Genomic DNA, 19694 nt, shown 5'->3' with positions numbered 1-19694 from the left:
ACAAGCTTTTATATTTTGTTCTTGTGTTGAATTTTTGGAATCTTGACAATTGTATGCTCTTTTGTAGATTTTTTAAATCTGGCTAATTGGATAGTATGACTTACCTGTTATTTTTTCAAGCTTGGGAAGTTTTTGGCCATTACTTCTGTGAACAGGTTTCTTATGTCATTTGTGTTATCTTCTGCTTTTTCATTGACTCTGATCAATCTTTTATTAACCTTTGCATCATCTAGCAGATCTTGGCTTTATTTTTTGTGGCACCTTTGTATTTTTAAAAATCTTTCTTTTGATGATCACTAGCTGCAATCCTGTCTTCTACATCTGGTTTTGTTTCCTTACATTGACTCACTCTGCTGCATATACTTTCTATGCAATTTTTAATCCTCTGATTATCTCTTTGAATCTGTTTCATAGGTTCTGTATCTTTCCTATGTCAGGCATTCATGGTTTCCATCATTTTTCTGAGCTCCTCTTTTTCTTCAAATCTATATGTCCTCTAGAGTCACTAACAATGTCTTTCATTATGGTCACCACCTCTGCAGTTATCTGATAAATTATTGATGATTTGATTTTCTTCTAGAGCCTCATTCATCTGCATTATTTCCTCTGTTACCACTTCAGAGAGTCCAGGTGGGTGGCTTTTGAATTGTTTCACTTCATTTTCACCCTGGTATTGTCAAGTTGGAAGTCTGGTGTTGAGTCTTGATTAAGTGTCTCCCATTTTCTTTATTTTTTTTGTTTAATTCTGGGTTGATGTTTATAGATTCCTTATGGCAAGTAGATTTCATGCTAATTTTGAGAACCCTTATGAAATGTCTACTTCTCAGAGATGTCTTTGAGGTATATCTGTCTTTTGGACTTGAGTCTGTTGTAAGATCCTACCTCTTTAATTTATTGGAGATGAAAAATAATTTCCCATGTGGCCTAGCCCCTGATTCTTTGCATCTTGCTTATAGTATTGTTTATGATCCTTAGACAATATAATTCTTGGCATATGAGGAAGAACTTATTAGAATAAATATGTCACCTTGTCTAAAGTAGTACAGTCAGTAATAACAATAGCATCAAACACAATTTAGGAAATGACAAACTGAGGTAACTATTACTTTGTCCCCTTAAACCAAAAAATTGTATACAATAGATATGCCCTCAGTATAGTTATTTTACTTTCACGAAGGAAAAAGCTTTGGTTTTTGGTACCCAGGATTTCAACTCAGGAACTTGTGCTTGCCAGACAGGCACTTAATGCTGCTAAGCTATGCCCCCAGCTGGGGAAGAAAAATTTTTAAGTGGTTAGGGAGAAAACAGAGAGATAAAAGAAAAGGAAGTGATTAGAAGTAAGGCTGGAGAACAAAGGAAGATTATGTGAATTTTGCTGTACTGGTGAAGAAGACAGGAGGTAGAGAGAGAAGGAAGAAATACAAACAATTCAATGAAAACAAAAACAACAAAAACTAAATACAATGTTAACACATATAAATACTAGAACAAACAATCAAGCAAAAAGAAAACAAAACAAAAGAAAAGGAAAATAAAGGATGAAAATGTGCATTTCAGGACAGGTCTCTGCTGTCTCTGTTAGACATGTATAGGTAGGTAAAGCCCCGATCCATGTTAATTAATCCCAGAAAGCCAGCTGTGGATGATGCAGGGGTCACAGATAATCCTAGGATGCTGGCACCTTTAATGCCACTAAAATTCTGGCTGCTTTCTGGCTAGGACGCTGGAACCTGATATGTCCAGCCTCTAACACCCCATTTGTCTCCTGCTGCTTTGAACTTGGCTCCCTGCCACTTGAGTTTTCCTTCTTGACCTCCTGCTCACTTGAATTCAGTTTCACCTCTGCCTGACATTTACAGCTGCTAGATGGAGCCAACCTCCAGCTGCTCTGAGTTCTGAGCTCAACTGGCAGCTCTCCAGCATGGCTACTGACTAATGTCCCTCTCCTGGGGTGTCTGAACCCACATAGTGAACCAGCCACTGCAGTTCACTGTGCCCACTGCTCTGTTCCACTGGTGCATTTCTCAATGTGGGATTGGTGGTAGTCACTCTGCATCTCCAGATTCAAGCCACCCTTCTTACACAGTGGTCAGGTCTAGAGAGGAATCCCCATTTGCCACCTCCTTCTTCTGCACTGAGGTCTCTCTCTTTGGTCTCCCTTTGGCCTTCAGTTTTCACTTCAGTTCCCTTGCTGGGCTCCAGGGACACATTTCCTCCTTCTGTTCTTGGTAATACCATATTTCAGCATCTGGACACCAAATCTCAGACACACAATTTCTCTGCTGCTCACCATTTTTCCATCTTCCCAGAAGTCTCCTGTGCAGATTGCTTATAGAGGCTTCAGCCCAAGCTTGGTTGGCTCCAAAGCAGAAACATCATGGTGGAAGGGGATGGCAGGTGAAAGCTTCTCAGTTCATGACACCCAAGAAGCAGAGAGCAGGGCAAGAGCTTCTCCCTGAGGTAACTATTACTTTGTCGCTTTATCAAAGATCAGATGACTGAATGTGACTGAAGTTGTTTCCATGTTTTTTACTGTTTTGTTGGTCTCTGTGTTGAGTTTTGTGCTACTCTCATGCTTCTTGTTTTCATTGTTAGAGTTTCCTTGTAGAACCTGATATTTGTGATTGTAATGCTTCTTACTTTGCTCTTTTTCTTCTGGATTGTTTTGGTTCTTCTGGCCTCTTCTGGTTTCATATAAGTTTTAAGATTGTTTTTTTCTAGTTTTTTAAAGAATGTAGATGGTATTGCTTTTAAAGAACTGCATTAAATATACATGTTATTTTTGGTAATATGGCCATTTTGGTTAGTGATTCTGCATACCTTTGTATGTACTAGTGTTAATCTCTGTCTCTTTATTCAGAATACTACAGTTTTCATCATAGAGACCTTTTCTTTTATGGGTTATATTGATTATAATGTTTGAATTTTTATGATATCAAAATTGGAATTCTTTTCCTGATTTCTTTCTCCTTGGGTTCATTATTGTTGTATATAAATGCCCTTTAAATGAGTTTAAAAAATAAATAAATTACTAAAATCAAATAAAATGAAATGCCTATTAAGTCTAAAAATAATAAATAAAATTTAGCCAAATGAGATTGAACCATGAGCAAAAATAAATAAATAAATGGATGAAGGTTATTTGTATTGATTTGTGTCCTGCCACTTCTGTCAATGTGTTTATTAGCACTGAGATAATTTAATTCTCTTTTGTTCATAGACCAATATGGTCATGACATATAATCGTTTTAATGATCTGCATTCTGTTTGCTAGTATCTTGTTAAGGATTTTTGCATTAAGATTGGACAAGATATTGGTTAGTTAACATGGCTTTTCTGTGTTGTGTCTTTATCTGGTTTTTAAGGGCCCTGATGGCTTTGGGAGTGAGTTGGAAGTCTTTCTTCCCTTCCTGGAAGAGTGTGGGAATGCAGGCCTTCTCTTTTCTCTGAAGGTCTGATTTAATTCAGTGTTGAATCTGTCAGGTTCTGGGGTTTGTTTTCATTGGTAGAATATTTATTACTGCATCAATTTTTTGCCTCTTACTGGTCTCCTAGGATTTTCATATTTTCTTGGGTCTTTTTTTAATAAGTAATTTGTGTGTAGGTTAAATACTTAACTTCCAGGTTTCCAATTTAGGGCAATAGAAGTTTTCAAAATAGAACTTTTGCATAATTTACTGAAATTCACTTGTGTCTGCGGTGACTTCATCTTATTAATTTGTAATCACTGTGGTGTGTGTCTCCTCCTCCCCTTTTTGGATAAGTTTGGCAACTTCCAACCCATTCATTCATTGGTTGTATTTCGGCATTCTTAATATCATTAATTTTCACTTGGATCTTTATGAATACTTCCTCCAACAGGTTTTGTATGTGGATTGCTCTTGCTTTTCTAGTACCATTCTAGTTATTATTTGGGATCAGCCCATTTTTCTCAGGCACCACCCCATTTTTCTCTTTGACATCTTGTCTGGTTGCCTTGTCTCCTTGTGATGGGGATTTTGAAGCTCCCCATTGTGATTATAATAGTCTCCATGTATCCTTGTATGTTATGCAGTTTTTGCTTTATGAAATTGTGTCATGGGCATTCAGTACGTTAATACCTACAGCTATTGTCTGTCTCTGTGTGTTGATGCTGTAAGTAGTATGTATGAATCTTGTTTCTTGTTAATGTAATGATTTTTATTTTGCCTTTCTTTGTTTTTGATTTGTGTTGTGTTGAGATAGGGTCTTCGCGCTGTAGTTCAGGTTATCTTTGAACTGCCTGTGTAACCCAAGTTGACCTTAAACTTGTAGCAATAATCCTGTCTTGTCCTCCTGAATCTGAGATCACAGACTGTGACACCAATGTTGGCTCTGTCATAACCTCCTTTGGCCCTTGTGATCAGTTTTGGTTTGAAGTTCACTTTGTGAGGGTTCAGAGTAGTTATTGCTACAAGTGTTGGGGCTTTGGCTGCAGGAAATATGGTTGTCCATCTTTTCAATCTCAGTGAAAGTGTGTCTCTGTGGGTGAGGTGTGCCTGTTGCAGTCATCATGGTGGTGGGCTTTGATTTTTATTCAGATTTTGATCTGTGTTTGGCCTTGTGCTTCTGAAGCCATGATGGTGTCTAGACTCTGCTTTGACTTGGTAGAATACCTTTCCCTCTTGCCAGGACTGAGGGTGGGAATGGACTGTGGTTGTTAGAGGAGCAAGTCTGGGAGAAAGTCCAAGCCAGACAAGGGAACTGGCTTGTCTCACCCTTATTTCTCATGTAGACCTGTGACCAGTCTGTTTCTGAGTTTTGGTTTATTTTCTGTGCCCTGGAACTCCCCACAGGTCAGCTATGCATCCACTCTGCCCACCCTCAGTGACAAGACCCAGTTCCCATCCTTTCTGCGCACCCGAGCCAGTGACCTCACAGCCTCCTACGCCGTGACCCAGTTGGTGCTGCACTTGGGATGGTCCTGGGTGGGTATTCTCACCCAGGATGATGATTTTGGGCAGCAGGCTGGCAATCTAGCCAGCCAGGAGCTGGGCCAGGCGGGTGTTTGCATCGACTTCCATCTGCACGTCCCTTCCCATCAGTCTCCTGAGAAGACTGATGCCATTGCGCAGAAGATGGAGAAGAGCACAGCCACGGGGGTCCTGGTCTTCCTGAGTAATTCCAATATTCAGCTTATCCTTCAGAGGCTGGTAGGCATCCGTGTCCTTGGCCAGGTCTGGGTCAGTGAGACTCTTGTGCACACAGTGATCGCCCTGGCCACTCCTGGTGCCTCCTGGGTTTTGCAGGGTGCATTTGGTCTTAAGCTACGCAGTAGCCATGCACATGGACTCTCAGAGTTCTTTGCCCACCTGCACCCCAGCCGGACACCAGAGGACATGTTCTTGAGGAGGTTTTGGGAAGCCACCTTTGGGTGCAGGTGGCCACATAGTACTGACACTGAACCAAGTGACATGCAGCTCTGCTCAGGTAATGAGACTCTGAGAGACCACAAGTACCCTTTCCAGGAAGTGAGTAGATTGGAGGCCGCATATCCAGCTGTCTACAGCATTGCCCATGCCCTGCAGGACATGGTGCTCTGTGAGAATGAGAACAGGGAATGTGGAGATCCTGTACACTTCCAGCCTTGGCAGGTGAGTAGGGTCACAGGGAAGGGAGAGAACCAACATCCTTGGTGCAGCCGTGGCAAAAAATGGCACCCTTTGGGCCGATTCCTGGGGCTACAGCCCAGAGATGTCTGACATGAGCACTGGACCCGGAGTCCCAAAGCCATACTGGCTCTGTGGGCTCAGATGTACTCTATTTCTATGGTGTGATTCCGTTGAGCTCATCCCAGATGCCTCCTGAGATTCAAATTTCAGAATTATTGTGAGAAGTTTTGGGTGTGGGTCCCAAGTTTGAGATTTGAAGACCAATCATGGATTTATAATAAGTGCATGATCCATATTTGACCTTAAGATAAATAGCAAAGAGTGTTGAGTGTGTGTCATTCATACGCATGAGATATGCTGTTACTAACAACTCTTCCTTATAGCTCCATGGATTAGCCCAGCGATGTGCTTCCAAGGCTCTAGGCCCACTGCTCATTTTTTGTTTTATTTGAAATAGGGTCTGGCTAAGTCTCTAAGCTTTCCAGGTATTCTTATCTTCTTGGCCATGTCAAGCTTCACACCACACCATTGCCACTCAGGAGACCCAGGCTGTGTGTACAAAGGTGTTGTTTGGCCCAGCTTGACTTCTGGGTCTTGAGGATGACCCCCTGCTAAACCTGTTCTCTCCAGGAGGCCTCTCCACTACAGATAACCATATCCCTTCCCTGACCTCCTGGTCCCTCATGTTATCCCCATCGCTGCTCCAAGTCAGTGTGTCCAGAGGGATCCTTCAGTAGACCCTTGCAGTGTCTTGACAGGAAGGACCACAGGTGAGGTTTTCTATGAGTTCTTTCTACAGGACCCAGAGGCTGGGTGACCACTTGACATTGAAAAGTGAGCTACTGGCCTGAGGGAAGCCATGCAAGTGTCTGTAAAGCTCTGTGTTTTTATTTTTTGAAAAAGAAGAAACAAACTTCTCTTTATTCAGAGATGATATGGACACAGGTTCCTAAAATGCTATTATGTCTAAAGACAAATTTTTAGAATGAACAAATTGAATTTAGCAAAGATTTTTGCATAGAACATAAATAGGAGAAGTAGTTAAGTTTGATATGTTTGGAACAATCAATTAAGGAATTAAAATTACTACTTATAATAGCATAGGATAACTTCAGATATCCAGGAAAAAATGAATGAAAGATATTCAAGACTGCTATAATTACAAATTACAACATATTGAAAAGAGAAAACTTAAAAGATCTAACTAAAAAGAGACAGCAGCAACATTTCAGAGATGGGAAGACTCAAAGTTTCTATGATGTCATTCTTGTCATAGTGCTCCATGGATTTGACACAATTCTATAAAATATCAGCAGGCTTTTAAAATAGTATCTTTCTAAAAAATTCATTTTATTGATAATATACATAGATAATGATGGCATACATCATAGGGAATTTGTACATAATATATCTTGATTCTTTTTGACCCCAAGCCTCTTCCCTCCCTTCATTTTCCATCCTCTCCTTTATTTAAAAAATCTTAGTTTCCAATTTCTTCCTTCTATTTTCTTTTGCCTTCCTTTTTACTCTCCTTCTGCCTCCCCAATTCTCCTTCCCACTTGGACACTTCCTTCACAATTCTCAATATCTATTATAAATTTTGGTGGTTATTTATACTTTGGTTTTCTCATGCCAGAAATACAGTGCAACTTGTGAATAGGTGTGTCCAATTCATCTCACTTAAAGGAATATCTCAAGGTGCATTCATTTACCTAGAAATGTCTCAAGCTTATCCTTCTCTGTGGCTGAGTAGTTATCCATTGTATTAAACTCCACCACCCATATTTTCTATATCCATTCATTATGTGGTGGGCACCTGGGCTACTTCCTAGATTTAGCTATTATAAACTGTGCTGATGTAGTAACATAGTAACAGGTGTGTATCTTTCACTGTAGTATGATGCTCTGAATTCTTTTAGGAATATACCGACAAGGGGAATAGCTGGGTCAAATGAAACCTCTAGGTTTAGTTTTTTTTTTTTTTAGCAATCTCCATACTGATTTCCACAGTAGGTGCCTCAGTCTACACTACCACCAACAGTGGGTAAGGCTTCCTTTTCCCCACAGCCCCAGTAGTATTTGTCATTGGTTGACTTATTGATTATAGCCATTCTTTCTGGAGTGAGGGGGGAACTCAGTGTTGTTTTAATTTGCATCTCTCAAACAACCAGTGATGTTAAATATGTTTTCATATATTTATTGGATGTTTCTAATTCTTCATCTGAGAAGTCTCTATTGATTTTCACATCATGACACCGTGATCAGCACTGGGTACTGTAGTGCCTTTTAAAAATTTAATTTAAAGAAAGACTAAACAAAACAGGCAATGGGTAGAAATAATACATAATTTCAAAGAAAAAATAAACAGTAAGAAATCACTAGTTGATGATTACAGATTGTCATATTACAAATAGTTGTTTTAGATACTAAAGTGGAGTATATAAAGTGGGGATTAAAACAGTGAGATTGCAACCAGTTCTGTTCAACGATCCAGCAAAAACTTAGAAATATGGTTATCAATCCTGTACACTTAAACATACATGCAGTTATCCAAATCTTCTATTATATTGACATTGAATAAACCCAAGCAGGCTAATATCACTCTGAACAAAGCACAATACTATTGCTTGGTTTCACATTATGATACTCTAGTTTCAGCACTGGGTTTTAGTGTCTTTTTTTCTTCAAAGTATCTGTTCATTTCATCATGTGTCACAAGATATGTTCTCATAAACTGTTTACAGATTCTATACATGTATGAGTCTTAACATGTATTTCTATCCTTTCTATATTAGAGGGAGAAACAAAATAAAGCATGGCAAAACAAAACATATTTCTATAAACACATGAAATGAAATAAACATATAAGACTGTTGTATAAAGAGTTCTACCATGTTTCCTGTGTTGTCTCTTGTTATCTCCAATAGAATTGGCTATATCATCAGACCTAGTATAATTGAATATATCAGTACATAACAGTATTAATGAAAACATAACTTTGTATAAAGTATAGAACTTCAAAAACTGGCATTTATCAAACCAGAATGTGTATTGTAGAGTCTCTCATTTTCAGTGTAGTTGCCTGTACTCTCAGACTTGATACTATCAATCATATCAATTTTGAATAAAATCTTTTCTGCCTCATTTCTGTTTTGCTCTTGTTTGTCATCAGTGATTTGTTTATCTTCTTCATTCTGTTTTCTGGTCCATTCATTGAGACCTCTCTGCCACTGTTCCTGTAATCCTAGTACTTTTTTCTCTCTCTAGAATGCCCTGGAGTATTCTCTGTAGACTTGGATTGGTGGTTGAGAATTTCCCAAGTTCCTCTTTGTCTTGGAAGTATCTTGTTTCTCCATTAATTTCTAGAGACAGTTTAGCAGGGCATATCAATCTGGGCTGGAGGTTATTTTCTTTCAGGGCTTGGAATATTTTGCTCCACGCTCTTCTTGACTTGATGGTTTGTGTCGAGAAGTTGCTGTTATTCTGATGGTCCTTCTTCTGTAGGTTATCTGTTTCTTGTCTCTAACAGCTTTTAATATTCTGTTCTTATATTCAATTACTGGGGTCTTGATTATTATGTGCCTGGGTGTAGCTCTGTTTTGGTGGTAGGTGGCTGGAGTTCTGTATGCCTCATATATCAGAATATCATTTCCTTTTCCTATGTTTGGGAAGTTTTCCTTAGTTATTTCTGTGCATAACCTTTGTAGTTCCTTTGTTTGTACCCCAGCTTCTTCATTCACATTCTTTATTCTGAAATAATAGATCTTTTCGTCATCTTCTAGCCTTTGTATTGTTACTGCTTATTTCCTTGTTATTTTTAAAAGGTTTACCCTTTCATACTCCCACATTGCAAAATTGTCCTGCAGTTTGGATAATCTATCCTTAGTTTCTTGCAAGCTGATTTGCTATCTTTCCATAGAGTTTTTAATTTCCTGGTGATCTCTTTGAATCTGTTTCATATATTCTATATTTTTTTTATATTTTTCATCAGGCCATCTCATTTCCAGTGAAGTTGCTTGATTCCCTTGAGAAATATAAGGTGGTTGAGTGTGTTTGGAGTTCCTTCTGTATCTTTTAATCTGTTCCATGGATTCTCAGGTCTTTTTTTAAACAGCACTATGTTGTTTTTATCATGGTAGCTTTATAGTATAATTTCAAGTCAGTGATTGTGATGCTGTCTGCCTTACTTTCATTGCCATGAATTGCTTTTGCTCTTCTAGGTCCGTTCTGGTTCCTAATGAATTTTAGGATTTTTTTTCCCTAATTCAGTGGAGTATGCTATTGGTACTTTGAATGGGGTTGCATTAACAATTTGGGGAGTATGGCCATTTTCACTATATTGGTTATTCGTACTCAGATCAAGCAATATCTTTACATTTTGTGGTATCCTGTATGATCTCTTTTTTGCATACTGTAGTTTTCTATGCAAATTTCTTTTATTTTGTTTTTCGATTATTTGTTAAGTATTTCACTTTTTATGCCATTGTAAAAAGTGTGGTTTCTCTAATTCCTCTCTCAGTGAGTTTGTTATTTGCATACAGGCATGGTATTGAATTTCAAGGTTGATTTTGTGTCCAGCTACATGACTGAAATTGGTTATTCAACATAGAAGTCTTTTGATGGAGTTCTTGGAGTCTTCTATGTAGAGTATTATGTCATCCACAAATAATGGAAATTTAAATTTTCCTTTGCAATCTTCATTGATTTTCTTTCTCTTGCCTAATTGCCCTGATTAATGTTTCCAAAACTCTGTTGAATAAGAGTGGTGATATTGGACTGCCTTTTCTTTTTCTGTGAATATAAAGTGAAAGCTTCGAGTTTTTGAACATTTAGAAAAATGTTGGCTATTGGTTTGTTATAGATGGCTTTTATTAAATTGCAATAATGATTATCTATTCCAGTTCTCTATAGAGGTTTTATCATGTGGTTGCTGGACTTTTTCAAATGCTCTTTGTGCATGTATTAATATGATCCTATAGTTTTTTCCCCCTTGGTTCTGTTCATGTAGTGCCACCTACTGATTTTCATCCATTGAACTATGCCTGCATCCCTGGGGTGAATCCTACTTTGTCATGGTGTGTATGCTGCTTGATGATTTGCTGTGTGTGTTTAATGCTTGGATTCTAACTTTCTCCCGTTTGTGATGCCTGATGACTCCAACATGCTGCCATCCAATGGATGGCAAAACCGGTGAAAAACATCTTCCCCACCAAGGCACAGCACAAGTGTATATCCTCTGCCTTGAGTGGAGAGCTGTCTCCTGGGGAAGTGCTGCTGGAGGTCAGGGTGGAGGCTGAGGAAGAATGGAGTGCTGTTGTAACCTCTACTCTGATTCAGGGACCTCTCCTGGTTGGAGACTAAGAATACATGTGGCTCGGAATGGATGGACAGTCAGGATGCTGACTGCAGGGCAGGCTAGAGAGATTAGAAACCCACAAAGATGTGATGTCTGTGTGTGGTGAGGTGGATGGTTGAGTGAGGAATGAGTGGTGGGCACAAGACAGATCCATCCTCCCTGAAGGAGGATGGATCTGAGATTCAGCCTGCAGTGTAAACTGCTTCCATGGCAGGAGAGTGGTTGCCTCAGTGGTATCTGTTATAAGGCCATGCAAAGGAGAAGAATCAACATAGGGCTGAAAGTAGGCTAGATGTAGGGGCTGGATTGTGCTGGGAGTGCAGACGGCAGGGAGTTGCTTGGATGCCACCAATAGAGGAGGTATTGAACTCGGGATAGGACAGGAAGCCCAGGATGGGACACAACAGCCATAGTAGCCCTGGGTTCCTGCTTCCATGGAACAGATAATGAAAATGTAATGAATAACTTTCTTGTAAAGTTAATGATGATCTGATTTATTGCTAAATATGGCTTATTTTTAAACTTTTCTTTGATTCTACCGAAAGTTAAAGGTGGAGCATTTTCCTGGGCACCTGCGATCCATGTGCCTAATGGACAAGGTGGCCTTTACTGGAGCTCCACTTGCCAACCCAAACCAAGGCACTGGCCAGGCTACATGTCACCCTCCTTCCCCAGCTCCTGCAACCCCTCAGGAAAGTGAGCTTCCAGACCCCTGATGGGACCCACATCATGTTCGATGCCAATGGAGATTTGGTGACAAAATTTGATGTTCTCCAAGGGCAGTGGAGTCCTGAGGGCCAGTTCTACTTTGTTCACATTGGAAAGGTGGATCCTCATCCATCTTTGGAGAACAGAATGATGATCCTCTTGAAGGACAGTGTCCAGGTATGTCTGATGTGTGCACAGAGAGACTCGGGCCTGAACCTTGGAGTGGGGGAAATTCAGTTCCAAGGAGCTTGTCTCTTGAGCCATGAAATGGGAATGGTTATAAATCGGCCAGCTGTAGTTCAGCTATGCTGTTTGTCCAAAGTGGACTCTTGTGAGCGTTAAAAGGCATTTAGTCCCCAAAAATACAAAATCATTGTTCTGTGTTTGGTGTTGCACACTTTTCATTCCACCTTCCCAAGAAACTGAGACAGGAGAATTGCAAGTTGTAGGCCATGCCTGGTGACATATTGAGAGCTTTTGCTAAAATGAAAAATGAAGAAACATGGCTGGTGAGAAAGTTCTTGATTTACTCTTTGTAGACAGGGAGGATATTAAACAAAGAAAGAAAGAAAGAAAGAAAGAAAGAAAGAAAGAAAGAAAGAAAGAAAGAAAGAGAACCACACCAGTTTAGTGAATTGGGGCAGTGGCAATCTTTGGTGGTTTTTCTCCACTTCGGTCTCAAAGTCAGGCTCATGAGGATCTGGGTGGCCACAACTCTTCACCACACCTGTCCCAGGCAGCATTGTATGGCAGGGCTGGCCTCTTCCATGACCCAGTGCCACATGTTCTCACTATTGGCAGTGATGTTTAGGGCTGTTCTGGCTCAGGAGTCACTTCAGTCACCTTCTGTGTAGCCTGGACTGGCTCTGTCCCTGTAGCATCTCTATCATGGTGCCCCATGTTTTCATAGGAGATGTAGGTTCCATTGTTGACTTTTTCCTACAGGGATACAGCTTCATGTTCAGTGGACTTGTGAGCTTTTCTGTGGGTTTGATGTGGGGTTCCTATTTCCTTTTTCGTTGTTTTGGTTTTTAGAGACAGTGTGTCATTCTGTAGTCCATGCTGGCCTTGAATTCATTATGTAGCCCAGGCTGGCCTTGAACTCATGGAGATTCTCTTGTGTGTGCCTTCCAAATACCAGGATTACAGGCACACACTCTATGCCCAGCTTCCTGCTTCCTTTTGAGGAACACAGCACTCATGCTTCTCTTCATGTGTCTGTACCCAGTCCTTCTACTCTGTTAGTCCCTGGAGCTTGGCACTGGGCAGAGGAGGGATAAACATGGCTGTACAGATCCCCTGTGCTGCAGGAGACTTAGCATATGTGTGTATGAGATGATGTGGGGCAGGCACTAGAGATTCCAGATATGGGACCCAACAGCAATGGGAGGGGGCCTGCGTACAGAGTTTTCTGAATGTCCTCAACCCCCAGGAAGCCACATGCATCCTCTGGACCAGAAGCCCAGTAGTCTCATGATTACTCCCTCTGCATATGGATCCTGAGAGCAGACAGGACACTTTCCCTGCACAATGGCTGGTGCAGAGAAAAGAACTCCTCTCTGCTGCGTCAAGATTTCTTGGGCCCTGTGCCAATAGGGTCTCTACTGACCCCCTGCACATTGCCTGCCCTCAGGTGCCCAGCTCTGTCTGCAGCACCAGCTGTGAACCAGGATCCAGCCAGATCCCCCAACAGGGAGCCCCTCACTGCTGCTTTGAGTGCCGGCCCTGCCCAGAGGGACAGTTTGCAGACCAGAGAGGTAAGTGGACTGCTGCATTCTAGTGTATCAAGCATAATCTTGGATGACCACTCACATAAGAGGGTACAGGATCTCCATTTTCTGGGAACTTTTGGTGAATAAAAACCATTGTCAGTTATGCTTAGGAAAATGTGTCCTGAACTGCACCCCGTGGACAAGCATAGTGGAGATGGCATCCCAAGGAACCCTCCCCTCATGTGCACTCATCTGTATTTGGCCTATAGCAGGGTTACCCCGCCCAGTTCCCCTCATCCTGACCTTTGGGTTTGGTTTAACCTTCCATCCTTGGAGGCCTTGGTGAGATTCTTGTCATTTCATGATGTCTTCTGCTTTCCATTTGTGTGCTGTCCCCTCCCATGGGTGTATGGTAATTAACCCCACAGCCCAGGCTTGTTTTGTCATGCAAATACAATTCTTTCCAGCTCTGCAAGTAGAAGTCTGAGCTTTGTTTCAGCAGGATGGGATTTTTGAGTCCTGTCTCCTGGGTTTGTAGGTATGTCTTCCTGGGGTCCCAGTCCCTTCTTCTGAGGAGCCCAGGTATGTGAGATTATGCCCAATTTAAGAATTCACTGAACCTTAATTAGTTCTCATCCAATTTTCCTATGTGCAATTACAAACACCTTCTTATGTTCTGGAGACTAAGCCTTAGACAAATGAGTTTTAAACATACAATGTGACCCAGACACTTTTAATAAAGCAATGACTACAATTTCCAGCCCAGTCATTTGACATAGTGATTTTGGGAGACTCTGTGTCAAAAGAAGATCTAATAAGTGGCTGAGAATGTAGCTCAGCACAAAGGTTTGGGCTTGACCTCTTGCAAAAGCATAAAATTATTTTAAAACTCCACAAATACATAGGTCAACATTTTTCCAACTTCCACTGACTCTATGCCCACCTTATTTTAGGGGTGATTAAGAATAATCCATAAATGTGGCACTACCTTTCTTTTGTAGAGCTGCTTCTGTATAGGGGACATGCCCAACACAGTTCTGTGTGTCTCCCACAGACATGAAGAGCTGCCTTCAGTGCCCTGATGAGCAGTACTCAAGCCAGAGCAAAGACCACTGCCTTCCCAGGACAGAGATCTTCCTGGCCTTTGATGAGCCCCTGGGCCTTGTGCTCACAGTAGTGTCACTGGCACTGGCCAGCCTGGCATGCCTGATCCTCGGGGTGTTCCTGTGGTTCCAGAAAACACCAGTGGTGAGGGCCAACAACAGAGCCCTCAGCTATGTGCTCCTAGTCTCCTTGAGCCTGTGTGCCCTGAGTCCATTGCTATTCCTTGGTCGTCCCTCAACCACCACCTGCCTCTTGCGCCAGATCACCTTTGCAGTGGTGTTTACTGTGGCTGTGTCCTGTGTCCTTGCCAAGACCCTCACTGTGGTCCTGGCCTTCCAGGCCACTAGGCCAGGACAGAGAGTCCGCATATGCCTAGGGCCCTGTGCCTCGTCCTCTGTGGTGCTGGCTGCCTCCCTAGTACAGATCATTCTCTGTGGGGTTTGGCTGGGTACCTCCCCACCATTCCCACACAGAGACACAGCCTCAGAGCCTGGCCACCTTGTGCTCCAGTGTCACGAGGGCTCTGGCATTGCTTTCTCCTGTGTGCTGGGTTACCTGGGCCTCTTGGCCATAGGAACCTTCTCTGTGGCCTTCCTGGCCCGGGGCCTGCCAGATACCTTTAATGAGACCAAGTTCCTCACTTTCAGCATGCTGTTGTTCTGCAGCGTCTGGACAGCTTTCTTGCCCCTATACTTCAGTGCACGGGGCAAGGCCACAGTAGCTGTGGAGGTCTTCTCCATCCTGGCCTCTACTGCAGGGCTGCTGGGTGGTATCTTCTTCCCCAAATGCTATCTCATCCTGCTGAAACCTGAGAGGAATACTCCACCGAGTTTGAGGCATGAACCCTCTGCTCAAAGGGACTTGGGAAAGGGAGACCCTCCAAGCCATCCATTCCAACAGCACCATTTCAGCTAGGCCTCCCAGTCAGCAGCAGGATCCTGGCTCTCAATTCTTGGTTCCTGTATTGACTACATGGTAGTGAGTATGTCATTCTGTATCCATGAATTGATACACAGATAAACACGGATCTCTTCAAGCATTAAATGGTATTTGTGGTGGAGGAAACACTAGTCCACAATGCAGCTTGGAGGAACCTTAGAACCACTATGCTGAGAGAAGGCAGCCAAATGAAGAGCATTGAGTGATGCAAGATCCCAGGCCTCAACATTTCCCAGAAGAGGCAAATTCAGGGGACCCAGTGTAGGGTATATTTTCCTGGTGTTTGGTTGGCAGATTGCAAGTTCCAGTAATGACTAAGGGGATGATGAGATTATCAGATTGATTTTTGATGATGGTGGTCCAATTGTATAAAGATAGTTAAAACTATTAAACCATACTTTAGGTGATCAGTTGTATATTATGTGAATTATATTTCAATAAAGTTAGTGTTTTATAAAAGGAAAATAATTACCAATTCCAAAGTTTGGCCTTAATCATCGCTAAATTTTTGTGATATTTTGACAATAAAAATAATTTAAAAAACATTGATAGATAATAAAATCTGTGAAATTCAAAAACTAAGAATCATAAACAACAGAAAAGAATTCAGCAATTACAACATAGAATTAAATGAATATCTGACAATTATAAGACTGAATATAAGTAATAGTAGAGATGAACTGGGTAAGGAATAGATGCATGAATGAGGCAAAATTTGAAATATATAAAGGAACAAAGGAAAAGAGAGTGGAATGTGAAATTAAATGCTTCTATTAAGAAGTAACAGAAAATTAATAGGTTCAGATAAAAGCAACAGAATTGACAAAGAAAAATGATAAAAAACCAGCCAAATAAGAAAAAAGTAGAAGAAACATTACACAGTTTAAAAGGGAGCAAATAGTGGAATCTGGGAACATAGTGAATCAGTAAGCAGCAAAGTGAAGAGCTCTATGAGAGAAACAGCTCACATGCGGGAATATAGCCTCCTGAAGAAGATCGGATGAAAGGAGATACATCCTCTCAACCCAGGAAGAAACTAAAGGGTAAAAAAAAGAAAGAAAAAATGGAAAAGAAATGCATGGACTGAAGGCCGTAGCCAGATGCAGTCTCCCCAGAGCAGGTCCCACTGTGCATGAAATGTTGCTAGAATCCAAAGACATGTGGTCCTGGTGAAGTTGTGGGTTGGCAAACACAAGGGCCTTGGTGGGAGCATGTGGTTGTTGAGGAGAACAGCACAGTGGAGAACAACATTGTCTTGGATATCTGCATCATTTGCAGATGAGTTTGGGAAACTCAGTCTTCCCATGGAAGTGTGTGATTGGCCAAGTGACCTTTTGGAGTCAGGCATGATAAGCCTGGAACCAGAACTGCAGTGGATTCAGACAGCCACTCCTAGCACAGTGCAGGTTGGCAAGAATTGCTTGGACTGAGTCCTGCCCTTGTGTGTGATCCAGTAGCCAAGGATGAGGTTTCCCTGAAACTATCTCTGAATGTTCCCATCCACAAGGCACACAACAATGGGATGAAGACTCCCAGTGGTTGTCCAGATCACAAGGGAGAGGCCAGCCCACCCTGATCCTGCTTGTATTTCAGTGGTCATCATTAGACAGGGAGGTCATCAATCTATGGCCAGCATATTTCAGAGTGATGGTAACCAATACAGCACATGCCAGGGACCCACTACTCACTTTTCTGGAATAAACCAGAAACATGACAAGAAGAAGAAACAAAAGGAAGTTGCCAACCATTAACCCAAACAGTACTGGCCCAGGAAAGGTAAACACAGAAGAGATCTGGGGTTGCACATGTACAATTTCTCAAGAAATAGCATCGGACATAAAGAAATATCTTCATGACATTATAAAAGAACTCAAAACAGAAATATTAATACAAGTAAAGGAAAACATAGGAAAAATAATAAGAGAAATGCTAAACATCTCTCAAGAAGACAGATGGAAGAATAGAGGAGTATAGAAATAGAAGGGAAACCTTTGATGAAGAATGTAAAAAAAGTCAAGAGTACATGAAACAGATTCAAAGAGATTACTAGGAAATTAAAAACTCCATTGAAAGCTGGCAAAACTGCTGGAAAGAAAGTAAAGGTAGACCATCAAACCTTGAAGACAGGTTTGCAACATGTGATCATGAAAGGAAAGATCTCTTACAAATAAATCAGGAAGTAATAATACAAAGGCTAGAAGACAACAAGAGGATCTATAACTTAAGAATAAAAAAATGTGAGTGAAGAAGCAGGGGTAAACACAAATGAAATACAAAGGCTATTTACAGAAATACTGAAAGAAAACTTCCCAAGGGTAGGAAAAAGGAATGATATTCAGATATAAGAGGCATATAGAACTCCAGCCAGCTATAACCAAAATTAATCTATAACCAGACATATAATAATAAAGATCCCAGAATTTCAACACAAGAACAGAATATTAAAAGCTGTGAGAGAAAAGAAACAGATCACCTGTAAAGGAAAACCCATCAGAATCACAACAGACTCCTCAACATAAACCATCAAATCAAGAAGAACTTGGAGCAAAGTATTCAAAACCCTGAAAGAAAATATTCTCCAACCCAGATTGATGTGCTCTGCAAAACTCTCTCAAAATTAATGAATAAACAAGGTGGTTCCATGACAAAGAAGAACTAGGGGAGTTCCTGACCACCAAAGCAACCCTACAAAAAATACTGAAGGACAGTCTAGAGAGACAGAAAAAAGACCATGGTTTCAGGAACAGCAGCAAAGGGGGCTTAATGAATGGGTCAGACAGTGGATTCAAGGTGAAAAACAGACAACCAGTGGCAGAAAAAAAGCATGGCAAAGATGAGGCAGAGAAGGTTGGCCATAATCACTAACCTAGATGGCCTTCCTCTACTAATAAAAAGAAACACAGACAGAATGGATCAGAAGATAGGGTCCATCAAGATGCTCAATATAAGAAATATAATTAACCTGAAAGATGGTTTATGGACTAAAGGTTAAAGATGAGAAAATAATACTCCATGTGACAGAGAACCAGAAAAAAGTGTGGTAGCTCGCCCATCAGCTGCAGATTGGTTGGAATGACATAACACTTTTATACAACGGAGAACTGCTCAGCTATAATAAAGGAAAACTTTGAGGCTCTTTGGACATAAACGTATACAACTTGAGATCATGCTCATGGGTAAAAAGCTTCAGAATCATTTAAGTTAATAGCAGCTTGCCTCCCTAATCTAAAACTTAAATCTGTTAGTGGGATCCAAAATGTACAACACACCCTGTGAAAGTGAAAGGGGAGGAATTGTCTAAAAGAGAAGGCAGTGGACATTGTTAATCTATTATCATGATTTAAAACCCATATTTTTTTCATTGCCCTGTTTAATTTGGTTATATTCTGTTCCTGTTTGTCTACGTGAAGTAGATTTGATTGCTTGGACAGCTATTTCAAAGATAATAGGGTATAGTATTGTAAGCATTTTTAATTTGCCATTAACTTAATCTGAAGCCTTGTATTCGTTTCATTGTCTTGTTTTGACTGATTTTATTTGAATCTGTTTTGTTTGATTGCTGTATTGTCTTTACTGATTTTATTTGAATCTGTTATGTTTGATAGCATCAAGTCTGGGCGCATAGGAAGCTACTCTGAAGACAATAAGATTCACTATGATTCCCATTCTGGTTTGACTCTTACCCTCTTTTGAAGTCCTATAAGTCTCCAATGTTTTGTTTTTATTGATTGTGTTCTGTACTTCTATGTTCAATTTTACCGTGAAATGATATGGGAAATTTTACTGAAGATAACATTTTGTTTTATTATTTTCAAAATAAAAAAGGAAGAAAAAAGAGGAAAATTCTATTATACTACAAAATCAATGGGAAAAAATGAAAAAGCATGGTTTTAAAAAAATCTCAACACGTTGAGCCATGCATGTTGGTGCATATCAGTCATTTCAGCACTTGAGAGGCTGAGGTAGGAGAATTGTTGCAAGTTCGATATCAGTGTATATTACAAATCGAGGTTAAGATCAGCCTGAACTGCATTATGAATTTTGTCTTGAAAAGACCCCTCAAAAATTCCTCCTACATGTAGTAGGGCAACAACAGAAACTGAAGACATGCTGTATTTTAGGCTTCAACAACCCCTTCTCAAAATGAATTCTGTCTTGATTACTATTCTCTCCTTTCTTAGACAAAATACTCAACAGCTCAAGAGAAAGGGAGGAAAAGTTCATTTAGCTTACAGTTTGTGGAGG

The 19694-nt window shown here is 40.7% G+C and overlaps 1 protein-coding gene across 1 annotated transcript in view; it reads left to right on the top strand.

Annotated features, from left to right (window-relative positions):
- LOC100716808 (extracellular calcium-sensing receptor-like) overlaps positions 1 to 15425 on the top strand; it is a 30481-nt gene extending 15056 nt beyond the window's left edge. Inside the window, exons 3-6 of the mRNA XM_063254048.1 lie at positions 4815 to 5612; positions 11662 to 11871; positions 13328 to 13451; positions 14461 to 15425. Coding sequence (XP_063110118.1) covers positions 4815 to 5612; positions 11662 to 11871; positions 13328 to 13451; positions 14461 to 15425 — 2097 coding nt within the window. The remainder of the gene's footprint in view (positions 1 to 4814; positions 5613 to 11661; positions 11872 to 13327; positions 13452 to 14460) is intronic.
- The last annotated feature ends 4269 nt before the right edge of the window (positions 15426 to 19694 follow it).

Source organism: Cavia porcellus, unplaced genomic scaffold, assembly GCF_034190915.1.
Source record: "Cavia porcellus strain 051 isolate PalLab524CR breed Dunkin Hartley unplaced genomic scaffold, mCavPor4.1 scaffold_7, whole genome shotgun sequence".
Taxonomy (NCBI): Eukaryota; Metazoa; Chordata; class Mammalia; order Rodentia; family Caviidae; genus Cavia; species Cavia porcellus.
Note: the sequence above shows the minus strand (reverse complement) of the source record. Positions and strands in the feature narration are given on the sequence as shown.